General features: G+C 37.1%; 1 protein-coding gene across 3 annotated transcripts; it reads left to right on the plus strand.

Moving 5' to 3' along the window:
- The first annotated feature begins 4,222 nt into the window (after positions 1–4,222).
- MANEA (mannosidase endo-alpha) lies at positions 4,223–21,207 on the plus strand. Of its 3 annotated transcripts, XM_017834040.1 has the most exons (6): positions 4,263–4,328; positions 8,871–9,000; positions 9,634–10,226; positions 12,614–12,723; positions 15,074–15,150; positions 16,438–21,207. In XM_017834040.1, exons 3-6 carry the CDS (start codon positions 9,677–9,679, stop codon positions 17,072–17,074), a joined length of 1,374 nt encoding a protein of 457 aa, XP_017689529.1. In that variant the 5' UTR covers positions 4,263–4,328; positions 8,871–9,000; positions 9,634–9,676; the 3' UTR covers positions 17,075–21,207. The 3 variants fall into 3 exon arrangements, with proteins under 3 accessions (XP_017689528.1, XP_017689530.1, XP_017689529.1); XM_017834039.1 differs by lacking the exon at positions 8,871–9,000 and having other exon boundaries at positions 4,223–4,328; XM_017834041.1 differs by lacking the exon at positions 8,871–9,000 and having other exon boundaries at positions 4,223–4,328; positions 9,634–9,845.
- The last annotated feature ends 337 nt before the right edge of the window (positions 21,208–21,544 follow it).

Genomic DNA, 21,544 nt, shown 5'->3' on the forward strand with positions numbered 1-21,544 from the left:
AGAGGACACAGCCTGGACAGCTGACTCCAACTGACCAAAGGGGTATCCATTACCAGAGGGTGTCATGCTCATCATATAAAGCTGGGGAAAGAAGAAGGAAGGGTGAACCTCCAAAGTGATTGTGGGTCTTCCCATCTTCCCAAGCCACTGTTATATGTAATGGAGCCCTCCTTTCCTGGGGATGGCTGAACACCTGCCTGCAGATGGGAAGTGGTGAATAAATTCCTTGTTTGCTTTGCTTGTGTGCACAGTTTTGCTTTACCTGTCAAATTGTGTTTATCTCAAGCCATGAGTTTTTTCACTTTTCTGATTCCCTCCCCCATCCTACTCGGGAGCAGGCGAGTGGCCATGTGGGGCTGAGTTCCCAGCAGGGTTAAACCGTGACACACATACAGTTTAGGAAACCATTCAATAAATGGTTCTCTAAACCAGGGATTAGTTTCATGACAGAAAATGAGTATGAGCTTTAATAAAGCTTGCTTATATTCACAGTTTGAAGATCTACAGATGTCCTTGTCCCTAGCTGTGTATTATTGAAGTCTTCATAATCAAAGCTTTCATCGCTCTAAATAATCTGCACAGCCAATTTTTACTGTTTCAAAGTTATCTTTTGAAACCTGTAAAAAGTATATGTATAGATATCCAAATCCAACCAAAATATTACAGTATCTCCACTGCTATTGAAAACTCTCAGTGAAAAATGGAGCATCACTTTGCCACTGTTTTTTGTGGCAAAAAAGACAGTTTGTCTTTAGCCTCTGCCCAGGAAAAATGTGGGATGAAGGAATAAGAGGCTCTGGGAAGAAGAATTCAAAGGAATGGCTATGTATCAGATAAAGTGGCAGAGATTCATGAAACTTCAAATGAGGACCTCTGGATTGAGTGATTACTGAAAGAGAAATAGAGAGATTTGTGGAGTCGCACAGGATTACTGAGAACAGAAGGGAAGGCTACAAGCACAGACTATTCCCTCTTTTGTGTTTGTTCTGAAGCCAGAAGAGTGTATCAGGTTATTATATCCATAAAAAAAATAAAAGTGAGAAGACATAGGATATAATGGAGGAGAAAATTATAGAAGCTACACTACAGGAAGGATAAGAATATCAGAAAGCAGGCTAGGGAAAAGTTCATCTTGACCTAACACAGAAAAAATAAGCAATCATAAGACCAAGGAGGAAAAAGAAATGTAACACAAGACATTAAAAAAGAAAGTTAATCAATAACATTTCCACAATCATATTAACGTCTTTGTTCCACCTAAACTTAAACTGAGCATAATTACTTAATTTCCCTAATATGCAGAAAGGCTTGGAAGAAATTGTGCAATACAGGTTTCCTCTTTTTGCTTTCTGAACTCTTAGCCAGCAGACTCTGATCAGCAAAAATGCTCCAGAATTATGCCAGAACAACAAATGTTAGGAATTTTCCCCTCTAATTATTTTTTTCTGTTTATTTCCCAACATTAGTATACTTTTAGCCTGTAAACACATACTCTTAAAGGAACATGATCAAATGAAGCTTCAGATTTACTTTTTACACTCTTAAACTTTCTGATTACCTTGTTTTTAAACAATCTTTCTTAGTTAAAGTAGGAGTTCTCCTATATGGTAAAGAGAAAGTGAAAATTAAAGTTCTGTCCTCCATAAAATAGAAGTGAAGAGCACACTTATACTACCTTTTCTTTGGAAAGAGAGAAGGAAAGAAGAAAAAAAAAGGAGAAAGAAAAAAGACAGAAGAAAGAAAGAAGACAACAAAAGACAGAAAACAGTAAAGAAAAAATTGGTAAGACTGTGAGGAAATTATATGGATACCAAGTTTTGTTATTTTGATCTCCAGTCTACTCACATGCCAACTCATTTATTAATAAAGCATGACATTTCTGAATCACTTACAACATAATACCTGTTAATGAAATTATCCAGATACATGCAAGAAATAATATTAGAAATTAGAATTGCTTCAAACATTTTTCTCATTAGAGCACTCAGACAACACAAAGAAAACATCATGCAACAATTCCTTCAATTTTCTAAGAACTCAAAGAGAACGACAGGAGCTATTGAATTGTCTTGTTTATATCTACAGTATGATACAATATGAGACACTCATTCCAAGTCTTTTCATTCACAGAAGAGGTCAAATACTGTCTCTGTTGAAATTAATGAGAGTTTTCTTATTGATTTCAATGAAACCACAATTCTGATCACTGTACTTTCTCTCACGGCTTAGAGAGATTCTTAACAAAAAATCAAGCAAACTACACCACAGGGATCCAATTCATTACAGTTATTTTCCATATGGCAGAGGGAAGAAATGTTTTCATTTGATCAGAAGATTGTGCTGTTTACCTAATGCAACAACTTGTATTGAGTCAATCCACAGTTTTTATACACGAGTGTTCTTTACTTCTGAAGTTACAGTAGACAATGAGAATGTGGGTTTTTTTTCATTGATTTGATTACTAATCTTATGGAAACTATTCATAGCCTATTTTCACTGTTTAGAAATAAAAAGGGTAAAGCACACATGAAATCTTAAGTTACAAAACATCAGTGAAACCATTTTTACGTTATTGAAATTATATGTAGCTACATTTGGTGGGTTCACCTTGGCTGAATGCCAGATGCCCACCCAGCCACTCTGACTCTCCCCTTCCCAGCCAGACAGGGGAGAGAGTAAGGTGGGAAAAGAAAACAACACAAATTGTGGGTTGTGATAAGGCAGTTTATGCAAAAAAAGAAAGCAAAAGCAGCGTGCACATGTACAAAGCAGAAACCAGCAGTTAATCTCTACTTCCCATGAGCAGCGATGGATGGCCACTTCTCTGAGAAGCAGGGCTCCAGCACAGGTAACAATCAGCCATCAGAGACAATGAATGCCTCTGGTCCTGCTCCTTGCCTCAGCTTTTATATCTGGGTTGACGTCATATGGTCTGGAATATCCCCTTGGTCAGTGTGGGTCAGCTGGCCTACTTGTGGCCCCTCCCAGGATCTCACCCTCGACTGAGAAAGGAATGTTACAGTGCTGATGCTGTGCTCAGCAGTAGCCAAAACATGGGTGTGTTATCAACACTCCTCTAGCTACCAATGCAGAGCACGGCAGAGGGCTACTATGGGGAAATAAATTCTCGGTCAGCCAGACCCACCACACTACAAAATGACTTATGAGTATACATCACACTTCTATCCATGTATTTTTTCCTGATTTGTTCCCATACAGCTGACAGGGTATAAGGGTGGGCAATTACCCCACTGCACTGACTTTGTTAATGTATCACTGTGTTGAACACCCTACTCTAATGTAAAATACCACCCTTAGGGTGCAGAGGTGCCACTCTTATATGCAGCATTGCCCACAGATTCGAGCCACAGGCGTTCTCCAGCCATTACTTGCCTATCTCTGCCCAGAGAAGGGCAATGAAACTGGTGAAGGGCCTGGAGCACATGTCCTGTGAGGAGTAGCTGAGGCAGCTTCAGTTGTTTAGCCTGGAGGAAGCTCAGGGGTGACCTATCACTCTCTAGAACTACCTGAAAGGAAGTTGTAGCCACGTGGGGGCTCAGTCTCCTCTCCCAGGCAACTAGTGACAGGACAAGAGGACACAGACTTAAGCTGTCCCAGGGGAGGTTTAGGTCAGACATTGTGAGGAGTTTCTTCACGGAAAGGGGTGATCAGATGTTGGAATGGGCTGCCCAGTGAGGTGGTAGAGTCACCATCAGTGGAGGTGCTTAAGGAAAGACTGGACATGGCACTTAGTGCCTTGGTCTAGTTGCCATGGTGGTGTTGGGCCATAGGTTGGACTCGATGACCTCAGAGGTCTTTTCCAACCTAACTGATTCTGTGATTTTTGTGATTTTGTGGTTACCATTCAGCAAGCTCTTCCCCAGCTGAAAAGCAACCAACAATCCCGCAAAGGCTTTTAAAGAAAAGATTTTTAGGCCTTCTGGGTAAAACAAACAAACAAACAAAGTAAAACAAACAAAAAAGTTAAAAGAAAAAAAGGCAAAAAGGCAAGAAAAAAAAAAAATGCAGCTATTTGAAAGCCCACCGGCTGCCTTGGGCATTTCAGCACCGGCGTACGTGCGTTCCTCCCAGAGGGAAAAGGCAGTGAGCGCAGCGCAAGCCCCCCAAGGGATAACGAAGAACCTGCGCCCCAGCCGGCGCAAGCCTCGCCCGGCCCCCCCGGCCCCGCGCATGCGCCCCGGCTGGCGCACGCGCGGCTGCCGCCCGGCGCCGTTGAAGTGGCGGGACCCGCCCGGCCCGGCGCGGCCCGTTCGGGTTTTCCCGCGGGAACCGCCACCGGCCTCGGGCAGCGCTCCTGCCTCCCGCGGGTGAGTAACGGCGCGGCCCTCCACAGGAGCCCGCGCCCGGCCCCGGCCACTGGGGAAGGGGCTCCACGGGGCTGAAAGAGGCCGGGAGAGGAAGGGACGATGCCCGCCCCCGCCCGCAGCCGCTGTCGGAGGGGCCGGGGCTCCCCCGGGCGGTGCCCTCCCTCTGTCCTCCTCCCTCTGCGGGAGCCCCGCGTCTCCTCCCGCCCGCGGCTCATGCCCCTGTTGTGGCAGAGAAGTGCGATCGCTCGAAATGCGATGGCTGGCTCAGGCGAGGGGAGCGGGCTCTGCCGTCTGGGTTCGCTCCCCTCTGTCACTTTCAGCTCGTGTCAGAAAGCCTCGCTGTGCAGCTGCCCGTGCTATGAACTGCCCCGGGGGCGGGTTCGCAGGTAGCTCCCTTATGATGGAGCTGTCTGAAGGTCGCTTTCTTTTCATGGCCTGTAGCTGCTCAAAGTTAGGGGTGTGTTTCCATGTCCTTTCAAAGTAGAAGAACGTTGGCACGTCGAGGTCAAATACTTATATATGATATAACACTGCCTTACCACCTTTGTTTAGAATGAAGAATCCAGCAAGATTGTGTTTTGTTACTGCTGCTGCCTTTCTTAAATTCAAGTCACATTTCTGAGTGATCCATGTTAGGATTGTCATATTTCAAATACCTCTTTCTGAATTGAGTGGACCAAAAAGAAATCTATTATTGGAATTGGTTAAAAGGATATCTTTTTAGTATGTAAGTACAGCTATAAAGACCATATTTAATGTCTTCTTCCATCATTAATGATTTTCAAGGTATTAAAAAAAAAAGATCTTAGAAAAAGATTTTTCATATGCAGAGACTTTTTGAGAAATTCCCTGGTTTTTTTTTTTCTAATGCTGGAAACAGTTACAAGAAACATATGGTCAGCTTTTGTTGTTTTTATTATATGTGTTCCAGAGACCGGAATGTGCTATGTAAATATAGTGGTTTAGACACTGTTATCAGCCCTCAGGGATGTTTACAAAATCTCACCTGGTCAATCACTTGGGAACCAAAGTAATGTTTCTAGGTGCACATCTGTACTGTAGCTCCAGAATGAAGGGCCTTTAAGGCCTGGGAGCTGCAGCTCTGTCTAGAGGTCATCTGTCACTTCAGAGTTTTCAGGTTCTTAGAGAAAAAGAAAGCAGAACATAAGCTTAGAAGTTTTGATTCCATGCATGATCTACCAGCCTCAGTGACTTCTGGATGACCTTACACTTGATCAATAAAATCAGATTTTCAGACCTCTATTCTGTATTGAATATCCATTTGTTGAGTTTAAGGAACATCAGATTAAATTAATTACAGTATTTGCTCATTCTTACTAAAATAGATGAATCTGTTATATCCAAACATACTTTGCACTGTGTATTTCTCTTTTGGAATCCGCAAACCTGGAAAACAAAACCCATTGGGCAAGGCATGGAAACTTGAGTTTGGTCAGAATCATCTGACCAAAATTATCTAGGGCAATTAAACCCTCAGCTTTTTTTCTGGTTGGTTGGTTTTTGTTTTATTTGCTTTCTTTGACTGAAGAAACATCCTTATTTTGGGAAACAAGTTGGGGAAAAAAACCTCTTATCATCTGTCCCTCTGTACACTTTTTTCTTCATATGGTGGAAAGGATAAACAGAAGGTTTGCCTGCAGAGTAACTTCAGGGTATAAAAAGCTACCGTGAAGAAGAAAAAAAACAAAAACGTACTGTCAAGTAAGGGCTTAAATGAGAGATGTTATCCTTGAGACAGACTTTCTGTTAAGTTTGGGGAAGAATTAAGGAAATACTTCTGTTTTTTTCATAGATGCTTTTTTTTTTATTTCTTCATGGAGGTATTAGGTGTTTTAAGAAGACCATCTGGAGATTTTGCCTGCTGTGATGAGTTTCATACTATTTATTACCAATGAAAAACAAATTAATTTGGAATAGGGATGGTCATAGTGGGATAGATACACTTACATTTATCTTGTGCTTTTAATTCTGTATAGGAGCTTACACACTAAAAAGTAAAATAACTGTGTCAAATTTTTTTTTTGAGAAGGGGACAGGATGTTATGGAATTATAGGTTCTACCCTTTCATGATAAAGCTTCATATTTTTCTGATGTGTAATGAAGGGAACTGTAGTATCTGTACTCATTAAAGGAGAAACCAAAAGACATGTAAACTAACTTATTCATCCTTCTAACCTGTAACAGATGGCTTTTTCTTTTAAAATTAATTTAGTAGGCAAGAGAAAGAGCTCAAACTACTTACATTTTTGGCTGGTACATCTAGATGGGTCAACAAACTTGGAGTAGGAATCCAAAAGCTTTTGAGTCAGAGTAACTGCATGTAGGGTGTTAATCTGCATAAAGCTGAAGTTATTCAGGCTGACTTCTTCCTAGAGAGAAAGGCAATTGCTGTTAGATTCAAATGCACCCGAAAGTTCAAGGCAAGGTACTTTATAAGTATAAAGGAATGACATGTACCTCAGTAAATTGCAGTCATACTTTAAAATTTGGATGTCCATGACAAATGCAAAATCAAAGCTAAGCTTTCTTTAATGACTGTTGAATCAGAAATGTGTTCTAAGTTTTTTTCCAGTTCTAAGGATAGGTGTAACTTCAGGTAGCTGTTTCATAGGGCATGGTTGCTCAGTTTGTTTCCCTGATATAACCATTCTGCTGTGGCACCAGCATTGATGAGGGTAATTTATCTGCCTCTGTCTCTGAAAAGTCGATCTGAACAAGAATAAAAGACATATGAAGCATTGCTTACCTGTAGCTCTTCAGTGCAGCTTTTACAGTATATGTGTCTATGCCAGGGCTAAATTATATCATCATTGAGACTGATGTCTTCCCAAAAAAGAAGCCTTTACCATAGATATCAATTGCTTGTTCTAGAAATTTTTCACTTTGATGCTGAGCTTCTGTATAAGCATACTGGGTCTTCATAATATGCTATGCTAGACCAGAGTCTGTCTTGATGCTCATCAATTATTTATAAGCATGCTGGTCGTTTTTCAGTATACTTTAATGAGAAATATTCCATTGAAAAAATACTTGTTGAAATAAGAACATAGAGCACCAAGATCAATTCCTGACTTCAGAAAAAGCACTTTATAATAGTGAAATCTTAATCGAAATAGGAGGAATTGTGTAGCAGATACGTCAAGCAAAGAATAAAAAAATAACTGTTTCTTTGATATGGAATAGGAAAACCCAAATGAAAAACCTTATGAACATTCTAATTATAGACACTGCAGTCATCAATTCTTTTTTACAGAAGAGAAGAGATAAAATAATAAATGCAGAAGTAGTTTATCACTGGCAATCCTGTATGTTGCTTGATGAAAATCAGTAGCACCTGGGTTAAATTAAACTGAGTACATTAATACATTAGCCTGGTGAATAATATTGTTTTCTTTAAAAAAATCGTGATCCTTTAGAAAATTTCAGTTTGTCTAATCTGAAAATTGACTTAAACTACTAGGGAGGGGTAGCATAATATACTTGAAAGAAGACTGAAAAGGTCATGAAAAGTAGTAGGAGTATTTTGAATGTATTTAATTTCTTATTAGAAGAAAGATGTTCTGCACTCCAGATAATTTCTTTGACGAAATTCTAAGATCTTGGGATGGATTGTTAGCTATAGAAGAAGAACCCTGTAATTTGATGTAAAATGATACAAAATTTTAACTCAAAGTCTTAAGTACTAAAAGCATATATGATGTAAAATCATTTTTCCTGGCAGTAGCCAAAGGTATGGTTTCACAATCCAGTTGGGCAAAATGAACAATAAAATTTTCGTACTCTTACCTTCTTCCCTCTGTTCTTCTTTGTTGACTTTAGTGCTGTGATACTTATTCAGCTCAGTCATCTCTCTAACAAGGTCAGAGTGCACAAGGGTTTTCTTGTTTATTTTTGAAATGTTAACAGGGATTTGCTGTTAAAGTGAATGAGTGACCTTAGTGTGAAAACAAAATGAATCGCAGAAGCGACTAGGAGTAGACAGTAGGATGAAGGGATTAATATTGGAAATGGAAGCAGAACTTCCCTTTTTGGCAGTGTATTACTGCTAATCCAATTTAGGCTATATTGTTGAAAAGCATATTCTAAAATTCCTCATCTAAAATTACTGCAGCAGTAGCAAACAGTGTGTTGTGACAACTGAGCTATATGTTAATGCACTATAAAATCAGTAAAGAGCATTAACAGGAAATTATGGTAAGATACTTTATAAATATCTTAAAATTACCTGTGTACATCTCAGTAAATTAAAATAAGATTCTCAAATTTGGAGGTCATTGGCAGAAATACAAAATCACAGCTATGTTATGTGTATCGGCTCTTGAATCAGAAATTCATTCTTAGATTTTCCAGTTTAGTGTTGTCAGTTTTATGCATAATCTTGTTCCACATAATTCGGTGGTAACCTAAATTTTGTTAATCCTTTTCTGTGGTTCTCTTGTGATAATGTTGAACAGGACTTAAAGTTATAAATAAAGCAATTGGGCATTCCATTATACTGATTTTCTTCCCCCTACTTTCAGGACTCAAATCTTGCTCTGTGTGGTTGGTCTTGTTTTGAGTTTAGCCCTGGAATTCTACATGAAAGGCCAGGCAGCAGTGACATTGTATTAACTGGCTGTCAGCAGCTAACTTGCAGGCTTTCTGCTTGAGGTACATCCTTAATGCTATCTTGGTTTTTGCTTACGTAATTCAGAAAACAGATTAGAATCTTAGATCTATAAAGTTGCAAAGCAAAGTTTAATTTGCTGAAGTATTTAGTTAATATATTGGGTAACTAAACACAAGGTGGTTGGTCTGAAGCCAGTAAATAGGTTAGTAAATGAAACCTGCATTCCGAACATAAGCTGTAGTTCCGTCATATCCCATTTTGTACTTTACTCTTGTTCTGTTATTCTCCTTTCATGGCTTCTGCTTTTTAATTGTTTTCTGTGCTATTTCTGCCAGAATAGCACTTGTCAAGGCATGATAGTTCTGCAATAATGTAACCAGAATTTCCATTTCATGTTATTTACCTGGGTTAGGATAACAATGAAGTTCAAAAGTAAGATATTTAATGAAATATTTGAGTCCTTGGTGGTAGAACCTCAGAATCTCATGTTCTCAAATAAAAAAATGGAGTTTTGTTTGTGTCCCCCCACACAAAGGTCTGTTAGTTACACAGTCAGTGTGTGCATCACAGTTGTCTCCTTGTTATTTCTATTATGTAGAGACTTTGTGAAGCATTTCATACTGTTGAATTAGGTAATAAGAAATCTGACTTTAAAATATTTGTCTTTTGATCAGTTGCGGCTAAAATCCTTCTGTTGGGATTCTGAACTATGACATCATGGCAAGATTTCGCAGAAGAACGTGCATCATTTTGTTGCTTTTTATTTTGTTTATTTGCTCCATAATGATGGCTTTGAAGACGCTGAGACCTGACAGAGCTGGCTTTGGGGATCCGTTTGGACTTGGTTTGTTGCCTGAGCTTCAACAACGAACAGTTCTTTTAGACAGTAAGCAGAATTCACTGAATAGGGTTCAAGGAGATACTGTAACACGTGTCAGTAATTTGCACAGTATTGCTGTCAATACTATGAAAGCATCTATGCCTCCTGTAAATAAACTGGAAGAGGAGCTGTCTTCTCCTAATTATAACTTTCACATATTTTACTATACTTGGTATGGGAATCCACAGTTTGACGGTAAATATATTCACTGGAACCATCCACTGTTGCCGCATTGGGATCCTAAAATTGCAAACAATTATCCAAAGGGGAGGCATAATCCTCCTGAGGACATTGGGGCCAACTTTTATCCTGAACTCGGATCTTACAGTTCCAAAGACCCTACTGTCATAGAAGCCCACATGAAACAAATGCGTTCAGCTTCAACTGGTAATGAGTGTTAACATTTCAGCATGTTGTTCATTTATCCAGCCTTATGTATGCCAACGAACACAACTGACCCATTCTTCCATTTTTTTTTCTGTGTAATTCAGGAAATGGTCTGAAACTAGTAAATGTCTTTGTATCTCTGAGTTTTAACCCCCAGCTGAAACCTACATCTTCAGAGCTTTGTCTGATGAGTGTAGCAGCACAGAAATATAAGAAAAGTATTAGTAGTTAGGTACATGTTTTTTGTGACTTACTGTTAAGCACTGATAACATATATGGAAAATACAGAAACCATTTCTGGAATATATAGCCTGTGTATTAAATTTTTATACTTCAGTTTTAAGACCAGGTTTCAGAAAATCATGTTAACATGGTTATGGAGCAGTCTGTTCAATTATTGAGTGGGTTTTTTTTCTCTGAATTCTGTGTATGCAATAACAAATAGATATTAATTCATTAATTGTCCAAAAGTATCTTCCTTAAATAGAAACTGATGTTCTGTTTCTCTCAATAAGATGAACTATATACATAAGAATATTCAATATATTTTTGGTGTTGTTCTTTGTTGTTGAACTTTCTGGTCCTTTTTATGTTAATCCTCTTTAAATTAGCAGTCGTATATGCTAATATTAAACTCTGAATGCTTCTGTAAATGTAGTTGGAGCAACATGACCAGAGCTCATAGCATTATTCAGACTGCTAATCACCTTGTACTGAATCACTTTCATTCACCTAATCATTAAGGTTTGAAACATTTTTAATATTGTTTTTAGCATCAAGTGCATTCTCTTTTAGACTCCTGAAGTGGTACATAACTTTATTTTTTTAACCACAGGAAAGAAAATGTTAAGTAATCTTTCTCAGGGAAAGATCAATGCAAATGTGAGTTTAGGTTCCTTGATCAGCAATTCCGTTGCCTGAACTTTTATGTGTTTCCTAAAGGTATAGAAGAGTCTTGTCGGAGGTATTCAAGATACCCAAGTTGTTGCTACTGTTCTGCTTGTTCTTTCCATCTTACTCATTTGAATTTGGTCCTTCTCTTTTGCATAAAATAAAAGATAATGTGATAAAATGCAGTAAAATATTGCATTTTTCTTGTCCTTGAGCAGACTGTCTCTTGTGATAGTGTTACTTGTGATTCACTTTTTGATGAAGTGTGGAGGGAATGGAGACAGTTGAACTACTTCCTGTGTATGGTGAGCTCAGACTTCTGGTTTGGATGTTAGAACGTGATTGTGTATTGACTCTAACTTATGCTTTCTTTTTCCTAATTCTGGAGTTGTTTGTTTGGAAATTTTTAGTCAGAAATGTTATAATGTTAGCAAAGTAGGCTAACTAGAGTATGTACTTCCTATTTCAGTGACCTTATTTGTGTACTTAAATCTTTACCTAGTGAAAAAGAATCATATTGCTTGTTTCTTCCATATGTTTTAAATAACATTGTTAGGAAAATATTTCTACATCAGTTATTTTATGTATTTTTTCAGACTTACCTTCTTCTTGACATTATTTCCAGCTGCACATCTAAAAGGTCTAATTTGTTTATCTGACAGCATTTTATTTTAGAAGGAAAGGGTTTAGCCTTTCTGAAGAGGTATGTGTTCTTCACTTTCATGGAGAGCTTCAGAAAAATTTACAGTACCAGGTCATTCTATTTGTTGTCTTTTTTTCGCAGGACTAGTAACATACTTAAGTTATTGAGAGTTACTCAAGCATTTTTGAAGATAATAAATTTAAAAACTAATTTGACATGCTTGTAAGTGTGGATTACACCAGAGTAACTGCTTTTAGCAAGAAAGAAGGTTGTGGGATTACAGTCACTGCTTCTAATATTGAATGATTTTTTTTTTTTTGTGGTAGAGCCAGAGGTACAATGAAGAAATATGTTGGAGAATAAATTTTTATAAAATAAGAATCTTTCGTCACATGCATAGCCCTCTCCTCTTGACTGTTCTATAACCCTATGTTATACATATACCCTGTGTATCTTCATATTCTCTGGCTCTATTTTGGCATAGCTATAATGCCTTATTGGGGAGCACTCTTTTCCTCCTGGTACAAACTGAAGGTTAGAATGCTGTGCTGAAAAGTGGGAGGGAATGGCTTTGAGTGTTGGGCTTAGGATGCTGAGCACAGATCTGTTCCCTTGACAGATGATCTAACCACTGTTTATTTTGTAGTCCTGTAAACAAAGAGAGGAGTTAAAATACACTCTGAGAATACTGAGATTTTTTTTAACTAGTTAAAAAGTAATTTGAGATTCTGATTTATATTATGTAAGTTTCGCATCAAACAATAATTTTAACTCATGTAACATTACATGTTACAGTAGTGTACATGTAATATGTTAAACAGCATGAATTAAAACTGAAGTTTTGTATTTTCAGGTGTAATAGTGCTTTCATGGTACCCACCAGGTATGGCTGATGAAAATGGAGAACCAACTGATGATTTGGTGCCTGTTATCTTGGACTATGCACACAAATATAGCCTAAAGGTAAAGTATTTTTAGATGATAAAATGGGACTGATTAGGAAAGTAAACCTTGCTAAGAGTTTACTACTTTTACTCAAGGTGTAGGGCAGGGAAGCCTGTCATATAATAGTGGCTTCTGTTTCTGTCTCCTATTATGCTGCACTTCTTTTGGGTCACAGAAGCCTTAGAATTGCACTGAATTTTGGTAGGACCTGAGAAATATTGCCTTATAAATAGAATAAATATTGTAATCTGCTTTAGCATGCAGAATCTAAGGTATAGTGTTGTGGGTATTTATTTTCTATTTCTTTTCAGGAAACAGTTTTTAAAATAAGATGATATGTTGTTTTCCAATGAGGCTTAGGAGTTGAAGGAAGTGTTACATTTTACAAAATACTATGGAATACAGTGATCTATAAACTAAGGAACTTTGAGAAAGAAGAAGGACTGTCTTCATGTTTTGCATTTCATAACTTGCTGGCGCCTCATCATAGAGATCACGAGCAAGCATCTATGAGTAATAAAGGCAGATTTAGAAGATCGAGTTTGAATTAATGTCTTTATCCCAGAAGTTACCAGGAACTTTTGCCTTGGACTGTAAGGTCGGAGAGATGGTGCTCTGACTTTATGGTTACTACAGGGTATGACAGGATAGAAAGGCTAAGTTACTGCCTTCTTGAAATGGGTGAAATATCATATCAAATAAAGATTACGTGAATTGATCAGTAGAATCTAAAATTGTTGTTTGATTTTTTTTTTTAATTATTATTATTTTCAGAATAAAACTTGTGTTTTCCTTTTGTGATAATGAAAACGTGCATTGCATTTTAATCTTGCCAGGTAATACATTTGAGTTTTTAAGTAGCTGTATGTGTTTCATCTCTGGAGGGTGTTGCTGTACTCTGTACTGAAAACACAGCCTGTTCATAAGCTCTGGTTTTAGTTGGTCATGCAAGTTGCAGATTCTCAGAGAAATTTCCTGTCACTGGGAGCAACTGTAGATTCCTTGGCAAGCAGGAGGGAAGTAGGAAGATAAATCAGATACAGAAGTAATTTTGAAACTGTGAAAAATACTGTGTGAATTGCATTATGGGACATAGGTTGCACTAGGTAATAGCAAACTATTAAAATGAAAGAAAAAAAGTAAAAGTATTTTCAGATCATCACCTTGCTCTCATCTAAAGAATTTGTTAACATCCAAGTATCAAAGGAACCAAGGAAAAATGAAATAAGCTACCAAGAAAAATGCATGCAATAGTGTGATAATGATTGGAATATGAATGAAGCTGCTGTTACTGCTTGAAATAATTATGGGAATACAGATATTCAGTGTAGATACCACTAGGAAATGCTACCTTCACTGTAAAGTTTTCAAACATTCTTGCATTAGTAAGTTATTAAAGTAAATGTTAGGAGTGTCAGTAGACAAAAACCAATATCTAAAATACATTTCTATTATGTCTGCTAAATAAAAGTTTGTGAAAAGATACGTCCCTTTGATTTGCCTAGTTTTGATAGCTGGAAATAAAAGATGAAATTATAGTGCTCTTCAACCTGTACTATCTGTCCTAGTGATTTAGTCTGATACTATTTTTCTATTGTTTCTACTTAATAGAGATAAATATTGGCTCTGCAATGGAAATTTTCTACTGTTGCAAAGTTGTCAAAGACTTTATTAAATGCATTTTGTTCTAAAATTGCTTCTGAAAAACTAGTTGCTTTGATTAAGGTAATGTACTCTTCTGTAAATGTATATTTGAATACAAATGCATTTTTACATTGGAATTACTTCACATATATAGGTTAATTAATTCCATTACCTCCAAGCTTGACATTCAGAGCAGTAGCAGTACATTATATTAGATGTAGTTGCAAGAGCTTATTGCTCTAGATAAATCTATAAAATTTTAAATTAAAGTTTTCATATCCCATATCTTAAAATCTATTTTGACACTGAAAACTATCCATGGAGCATTATATATAGCAAATTTAATACATTGGTTAGAAATTAAATTTAAAAATGTTTCATTAGTTAATTAGTTCTTTGACATTCAAATAATTTTTTATTTCCATTTTTAGTTTCTATAGCTTTTCAAGTTTTCTGAAGCATGATTACCACTTGCTGTAGCCTAGGGAATACAAAAGCAGTGTTTTGTTTTAATGTAAAAACCCTAAATATTTACTTCAATAGCAATCTTCCTGGGATCTGAAGCTTCTAATCTTAGCAGTGCAGGAGTTGTATTGATGAAAATGTTTGGTCTGTAAGGAAGAAATATATTTTTTTTGACTGGTACTTGCTTCATTTAATACACAGTGCCCATGTATTCAATAGTGTTTTACATTTGTGTTGCTTTTACGTTTTCACCTTTCAGGTCACTTTTCATATTGAACCTTACAAAGATAGAGATGATCGCAGTATGTACCACAACGTCAAGTACATCATTGACAAGTGAGTCGTTTTGGGATGGTTTCCTTTGGGGTTTCTTACATGCTGGTTTAGGGGGCTTATGCATATGATGTAGAAGTTCTGAGAATATATAAAGATCTACTGAGACTGAAGAGAACTGTAAGGAACTTTGTTCATATTTCAGTGGTGCAAATCTCAGTCTGTTTTTTAAATATTAAAATGTGAACTTTACATAGATACTCAAATGTAAATTGCTTTCAATGGTCGTTAATACCATAAGTCATGATACTTCACATTAAAGGAGTTAAAATATTAACCATGTGATATATAAATTAAATATACATTTTTATAATGGCAGACTAGCACCTAGAGCTTTAATGTGTTGACCTCTAGTGATTTTAATTCATCTTGTCAAATTCTGTGTAGCTGCTAGTTGTCTTGTTTATCAGTGCTGCTTAGACCATCTTATTTCATACTGAATTGTAGAATTGCCCTTCAGAGGAAACTAATAACTGTAGCACAATTTGACACTAGGTTACTGTTGTGGTTTAACCCCAGCCAGCGGCAGGCTACCACACAGCTGCTTGCTTCCTTCCCCCCCTGCCCCATAGCACTGTGGGGTGAATGAGAAGGAAAAGATAAACTTCACAGGTTGAGAAAAGAACAATTTAACGAGTGAAACAAAATAATATTATAATAATTATGCTAATAGTATTACTGGTGGCACTAACAATAAAGAGAGGGAAAGAGAGTAACAGTAGCCAAGATGAATTGCTCACCACCTGCAGACCACCAGGCCAGCTCTGAGCAATGCTCAGCCCCCTTTCAGGTAACTCCCCCAGTTTATATACTGGGCATGACATTCTGCAATATGGAATATACCTTTGACCACTTCAGGTCAGTTGTCCTGGCCATGCTCCCTCCCAGCTTTTTGTGCAGCTCCTCACTGGCAGAGCATGAGACACTGAGAAGTCCTTGCCTTAGGGTAAGCACTACTTAGCAACAGCCAAAGCATCAGTGGGTTGTCAATGTTATTTTCATGCTAAATCAAAAAAACACAGCACTGTGGCAGCTACTAAGAAAAAAATTAACCCTGTTCCGGCCAAAGCCAGGACAGTTACTAATTTGTAGTAGTTGAAAGGTTCTTTGAAGATTCATTATTTGATACTTCAGCAAACACTGGACTGAGAGTGGATATGGATTGCTATGTTTTGAAGTCTATGCCCTGTCTATTTAAATTAGTTTTTAAGAAAAGTCTTCAGCTCAGATTGTTCAACAGTATTTTCCAAATGGCAAATTTTGTCTTAACGATACTTGTTTGCTTTACAGATACGGAGGCCATCCGGCCTTTTACAGGCAGAAGACCAGCACAGGCAAATTTCTTCCCATGTTTTACGTTTACGATTCTTACGTAACAATTCCTGAAATATGGGCAAATCTACTAACTGTTTCTGGATCCCAGAGTATTCGAAATACTCCGTATGATGCATTATTCATTGCACTTCTTGTAGAAGAAAGACATAAGCATGACATTCACAGAAGTGGTTTTGATGGAATGTACACGTACTTTGCCACCAATGGCTTCTCCTATGGCTCATCTCATCATAATTGGGCAGGTTTAAAAGCCTTTTGTGATAGTAACAACTTAATGTTTATTCCAAGTGTGGGCCCAGGCTATATTGATACCAGTATCCGACCATGGAACAACCACAACACCCGTAATCGTGTCAATGGGAAGTACTATGAGACTGCCTTCAGCGCAGCCCTTCTGGTCCGACCGGAAATTATCTCTATTACATCTTTTAATGAATGGCACGAGGGAACTCAGATTGAAAAAGCTGTCCCTAAACGGACTGGACAGGTGGTTTACCTTGATTATAAACCACATAAGCCAAATATTTACCTAGAGCTTACTCAGAAGTGGTCTGAGAAGTACAGAAAAGAACAAGAACAGTGGCTTATGTGAGCTGTCCCTGCTGCAGTTGTTTCCTAATGCATTGACTGTATTGAGAAAGAAATTGAGAGCTGAAGAATATGTTATTAAATGTCTTTATTGTATCTGTTGAATGTATATGCACTACTACTGAATTTTAATTTTGAAAAGTAAAAAGATTATGAGAATATTGCCAATTCTGTCTTATTGGATATTTTAGTTCAAGAATATTCAGGGAAATCTGAAGGGTTATTTGTTTCTTTTTTAAACTTCATAACTTGCATTCTGAGCTTCCAGAACATCTGCATGGGATAACTCTACATGACCAAAGTATAACAAAAAATTGGCGTAGTTCTACTTGCTTCCTTTATTCTTGTAGTTGTGTTTCTAATAGAAGTGATGCTGTAATCTAAGTTTTTATGCTCATAGCTACTTGCAGGATGCATGTCTATACTGGATGGAATAATCTACATCTACTGTTTTTAATGCTTTGCACACAGGGACTTCTTGACATATGACTAGCTTGTGGTAAAAGCACTGAAGAGGTATGTGTGATGCAACATCACTGTGGTTTTTTGAAAATAGAAAAGTCTTTGAAAGAAAGTTCCAAGGAACTGCTGAAAGACTTCTAGTTTACTTACGTTTTTTCTGTTTGGTACATGGTGTAGACTTTTGCAGATTACTGGGTACTGACCAGGAACCTTTTTTTTTCTATATTACTTTGAATATAAAAAAATAATGTTTGGGACAAAGTGGAAAATATTTTTTTTGAGTGGGGAAAAACTCCTAAACATGCAAAAAATATACTAAACCTTCCACTTTTATTTATTGTCTGCTAATTGACTGCAGATACAGATCTAGCATGTTTTTTAAAATGTGTAAACTTTCTAAACCAAAAACCTTACTAGTCCTACAATAAATATAATTGTAGGAAATAGTTTTTTATTTCTGATTTAGGAGCAGCCTAGTTTGGTTTCAATGCCAGCAACTACCCGTTAGTTTAATTTGAAATCTGAGATTTCTGTTTATCATGTAGTTCATTTAGTTTTTTGAGGATTCAGAATAGTAGATACTAAAATCTTGCTGTCATTCAGCTAAGCACCTTACCAATGCTACCTGTAGCACTGTGGTATGGCTGTAAATGACTACTTTCAGTCCTAAGAATCTCGCCTTTCAAATGTTGTAATTATTAACTGGGCTTTTTTATGAGGTTTGAAAAGTTCAAGTCACACGGACATATCTCCTCAGCAGTCCTTCTTGAGGGATTTTCATAGAGTTTCATAACAAAATCCTGAATTTTGGATTAGTAGAAATTGCAGTGTTTTGTTTATTTGCAGAAAGTGTCTAATCCATAGCAAAAAGGATTTTTTAAAAATCGTTTATTTTTTAATCTGTGTATAAGGTGCTGATCCTGTGTTTTAGTTCATATGCTGAAACTGTTGTGACCACTAGTAACCACTAGAATTCCATTGATTTCAGCAGGACCCATGAAAATCACATTCTTTACTCAGTTTTCACTGTAATCTGTCCATGAAGTTGTAAGGTGAATGTGAGGACTTCTGGTTAAAAAAGAAACCAAACCAAACCAGTATGTTTTTTCCAGAAAACATTGTCATTCCAAATAAACATAAGTCAGTTACTAATAATAATTTTTAGAGTCTTTCTGGTATGAGAAAGGTTTGCTTATGTATCTCTCACTTATTTACAGATTAGTTCTTTTGACATTTTTCTGCAGTTCAAGAGATGAGGTGTCATATAATGCCCTCAGCTGCTTGAAAAAAGTGCAGAAATTGGGTGACAGCTATATAACCTGGTGTGTTGAAGTGTGCCTCTAGAGTTATTGGAGTCTTATTAATCTCTCTTCATATTTTTTTGCATTTTCCTACTGCATGTCTGCGAGGTCTGAAATACTCCTGAAAGAAATGTTTACTAATGCTTGTTTTATTTTACTTATACTCAGGTGGATAAACTGACATAGACATAGGTATGACCACAGTCACAAAATAGTGTCTGAGACATAAGAAGCACTTGTTCTAACCACTTTTCAGCTTAACTACTCCCTTTATTAAGGAAAATGACATTACTAATTTTACTATAAATCCCTTAAATAGCTAACAGCCTTTACAACCCAAAGAGTCCATTTATTTATTTTAAATGTGAGGGAACATTTTTTGCAAATGTTATTAAAAAATCTTCTGAAATCAAACCTTTTGCACGAACAAGTCTTTTTGTTTTCCCTTTGCTTAAACTTTTGTCATCCTCTGATCTTTTCTCACTGTAGTTGTCTGAGCACTGTACTGGTTCTTGACAACTTAGCACTCACTTTTCAGCTCTTACTTTCTCCCAGGGGCAGTTTATTTTCTCTGTGACAATAAAAGTCACTCCTTTGTTGCTGTGTACAGAAACATTTGAAATTTGTTGTAGAGTATTGTACAACTGAGGTGATCTATCTTGTTTAAAATACAAATCATGGTAACAGTGTAATAGATCTTCATTACTCTGAAAGACTTTTGTAATTGCCATTAAAGGTATCATTTAGCCCTTGCCATGAAGTGGTTCAGGCCATGGCACAGTGATATCTAATGAGACTTTTAAAAGAATTTACAGAATTTCTGTAGAAAAAAAATGAAAATGAAGTGCCTAGAAATTCATCACCCCTGAACACTTACTGTATTTTTATGTGCTTGAAGTGTTTTAAAACATAATTATGCAACCAGATATAATATTTCAGAGTTGAGAATTGAATTTGATGATGCTAAGGAAAGATGATGGAATAGGAGCTACTAGAACTACCCCACCTGCTTGTCCAATATTTCTTCTGTACATTGAGCAAATTACAGTGCTACTTCATGTTATATAGAATGGAGAGTTTTGCTTACAGTCTGTTGTTGCAGTCATGATAATCTTTAAATTTGAGTAAAAATAGGTCTGTGGGAGACAACTGGTACAAATGCAAACAAATAAGATTGTTATAAGGGCACAGTTACTGGGGTGAGGGAGGAGAAACATGAATATATTTAAGAAGGTGGTTGCTCCAAGCTTTAAGGTTATAGTAGGGGAAAAAAAAATTGTGCTACCAAAACTGAGAGGGAGAGAAGAAGATTTGTAGTGATTTTGAGATCTGAAATAGAATTTAAGGAATATCCAAATCCTATTTCACTTTGGCTTCAAACCCCTTTTATTTCTTGACTAATAGAAAAATATTGTAATGATTGTTTTTAATATTTTTACACTGATTAAGTGCATTTGACCCATCTTGTTATGGTATTTTATAGTATTTAGAGTCATATACTAAATTTATGTAGATTAGGCAAGAAACACTGGGAAGTTTTATAAGAGTTCGTGCCATGCTATGCCTCTGCAAATACAGATACCTGAAATAATCAATTACATACTACTGACTCAGTATTCTCAGAGGGGAAATGGTTTCTGAGAGAAGTAGCAAGTCTTTGTGGTAAAAGAGAACCTAGTTTTAAAAGTAAATCTATAGCTTCATTTCTGCTTCTGTCGGTTGTGATCAAGTAAATTATTTGAGTTCTGCAAGCTGTCTCAGAACTGAAGCTTAAAACATCAATTCTGGAATAAGAATATGCATTAAATTTTGTGTAGTAGTGCATGTTTCTCTTGTACTGAATTTTGTGGGAAAATGTGCATATGCTGTTACTATTTTAGTGGCAAGCTGTAGATTATTGTGAATATACTTTCTGTACTGACGTTCATCGTGTTTGTCTAATGCATTTCTTTTGAGGTGCAACTGATTTGTCTCTTAAGAGGTTGTTGAAGCAGAAGGTTCTTTAATGGAAGCATTTTTATTATAAAACTTGATATGTATATGCTCTGCATATTTGGAATTAACACATTTCACACATGGGTTCTCTTGAAAACATTTTACAGGAGTGTTTTCAGCACTGTTGCTAGTAAAATGAACTTACTGTAATTTAGAGCACTTTTTTTGTGAATCTTGTGAACCTAAAAAGAGGAAATAAAGTATTTACAGGCAAATTGTCAGTTAATATAAGCTGACAATCTCTCTCCCAGTCTTAAAGTATTTTACGAGTCCTGGTTCTGATCTTTCATAGAATCATAGAATCAGCTGAGTTGGAAGGGACCTCCAAGATCATCAAGTCCAACCCTTGATCCACTACCGCTGCGGTTACTAGGCCGTGGCACTGAGTGCCATATCCAGTCTCTTTTTAAAAATCTCCAGGGACGAAGAATCCACTACTTCCCTGGGCAACCCATTCCAATGTCTGATCACCCTCTCTGGAAAGAAATTCCTTCTAATATCTAACCTAAACCTCCCCTGGCACAGCTTTAGACCATGCCCTCTTGTCTTGCTGATAGTTGCCTGGGAAAAGAGACCAACCCCCACCTGGCTACAACCTCCTTTCAGGGAGTTGTAGGTGATGAGGTCTCCCCTGAGCCTCCTCTTCTCCAGGCTGAACAACCCCAGCTCCCTCAGCCTCTCCTCACAGGACTTGTGCTTGAGTCCCTTCACCAGCT

The sequence above is a fragment of the Lepidothrix coronata genome, unplaced genomic scaffold (genome assembly GCF_001604755.1).
Source record: "Lepidothrix coronata isolate B3197 unplaced genomic scaffold, Lepidothrix_coronata-1.0 Scaffold227, whole genome shotgun sequence".
In the NCBI taxonomy this organism is placed as follows: domain Eukaryota; kingdom Metazoa; phylum Chordata; class Aves; order Passeriformes; family Pipridae; genus Lepidothrix; species Lepidothrix coronata.

Excerpts from the sequence above, each read along its gene's own strand:
- MANEA (XM_017834039.1), top strand. The coding sequence starts at position 9,677 with ATGGCAAGATTTCGCAGAAGAACGTGCATCATTTTGTTGCTTTTTATT. Across the intron at positions 10,227-12,613 it reads AATGCGTTCAGCTTCAACTG|GTGTAATAGTGCTTTCATGG; the intron begins GTAATGAGTGTT and ends TTGTATTTTCAG. Across the intron at positions 12,724-15,073 it reads CACACAAATATAGCCTAAAG|GTCACTTTTCATATTGAACC; the intron begins GTAAAGTATTTT and ends TTCACCTTTCAG.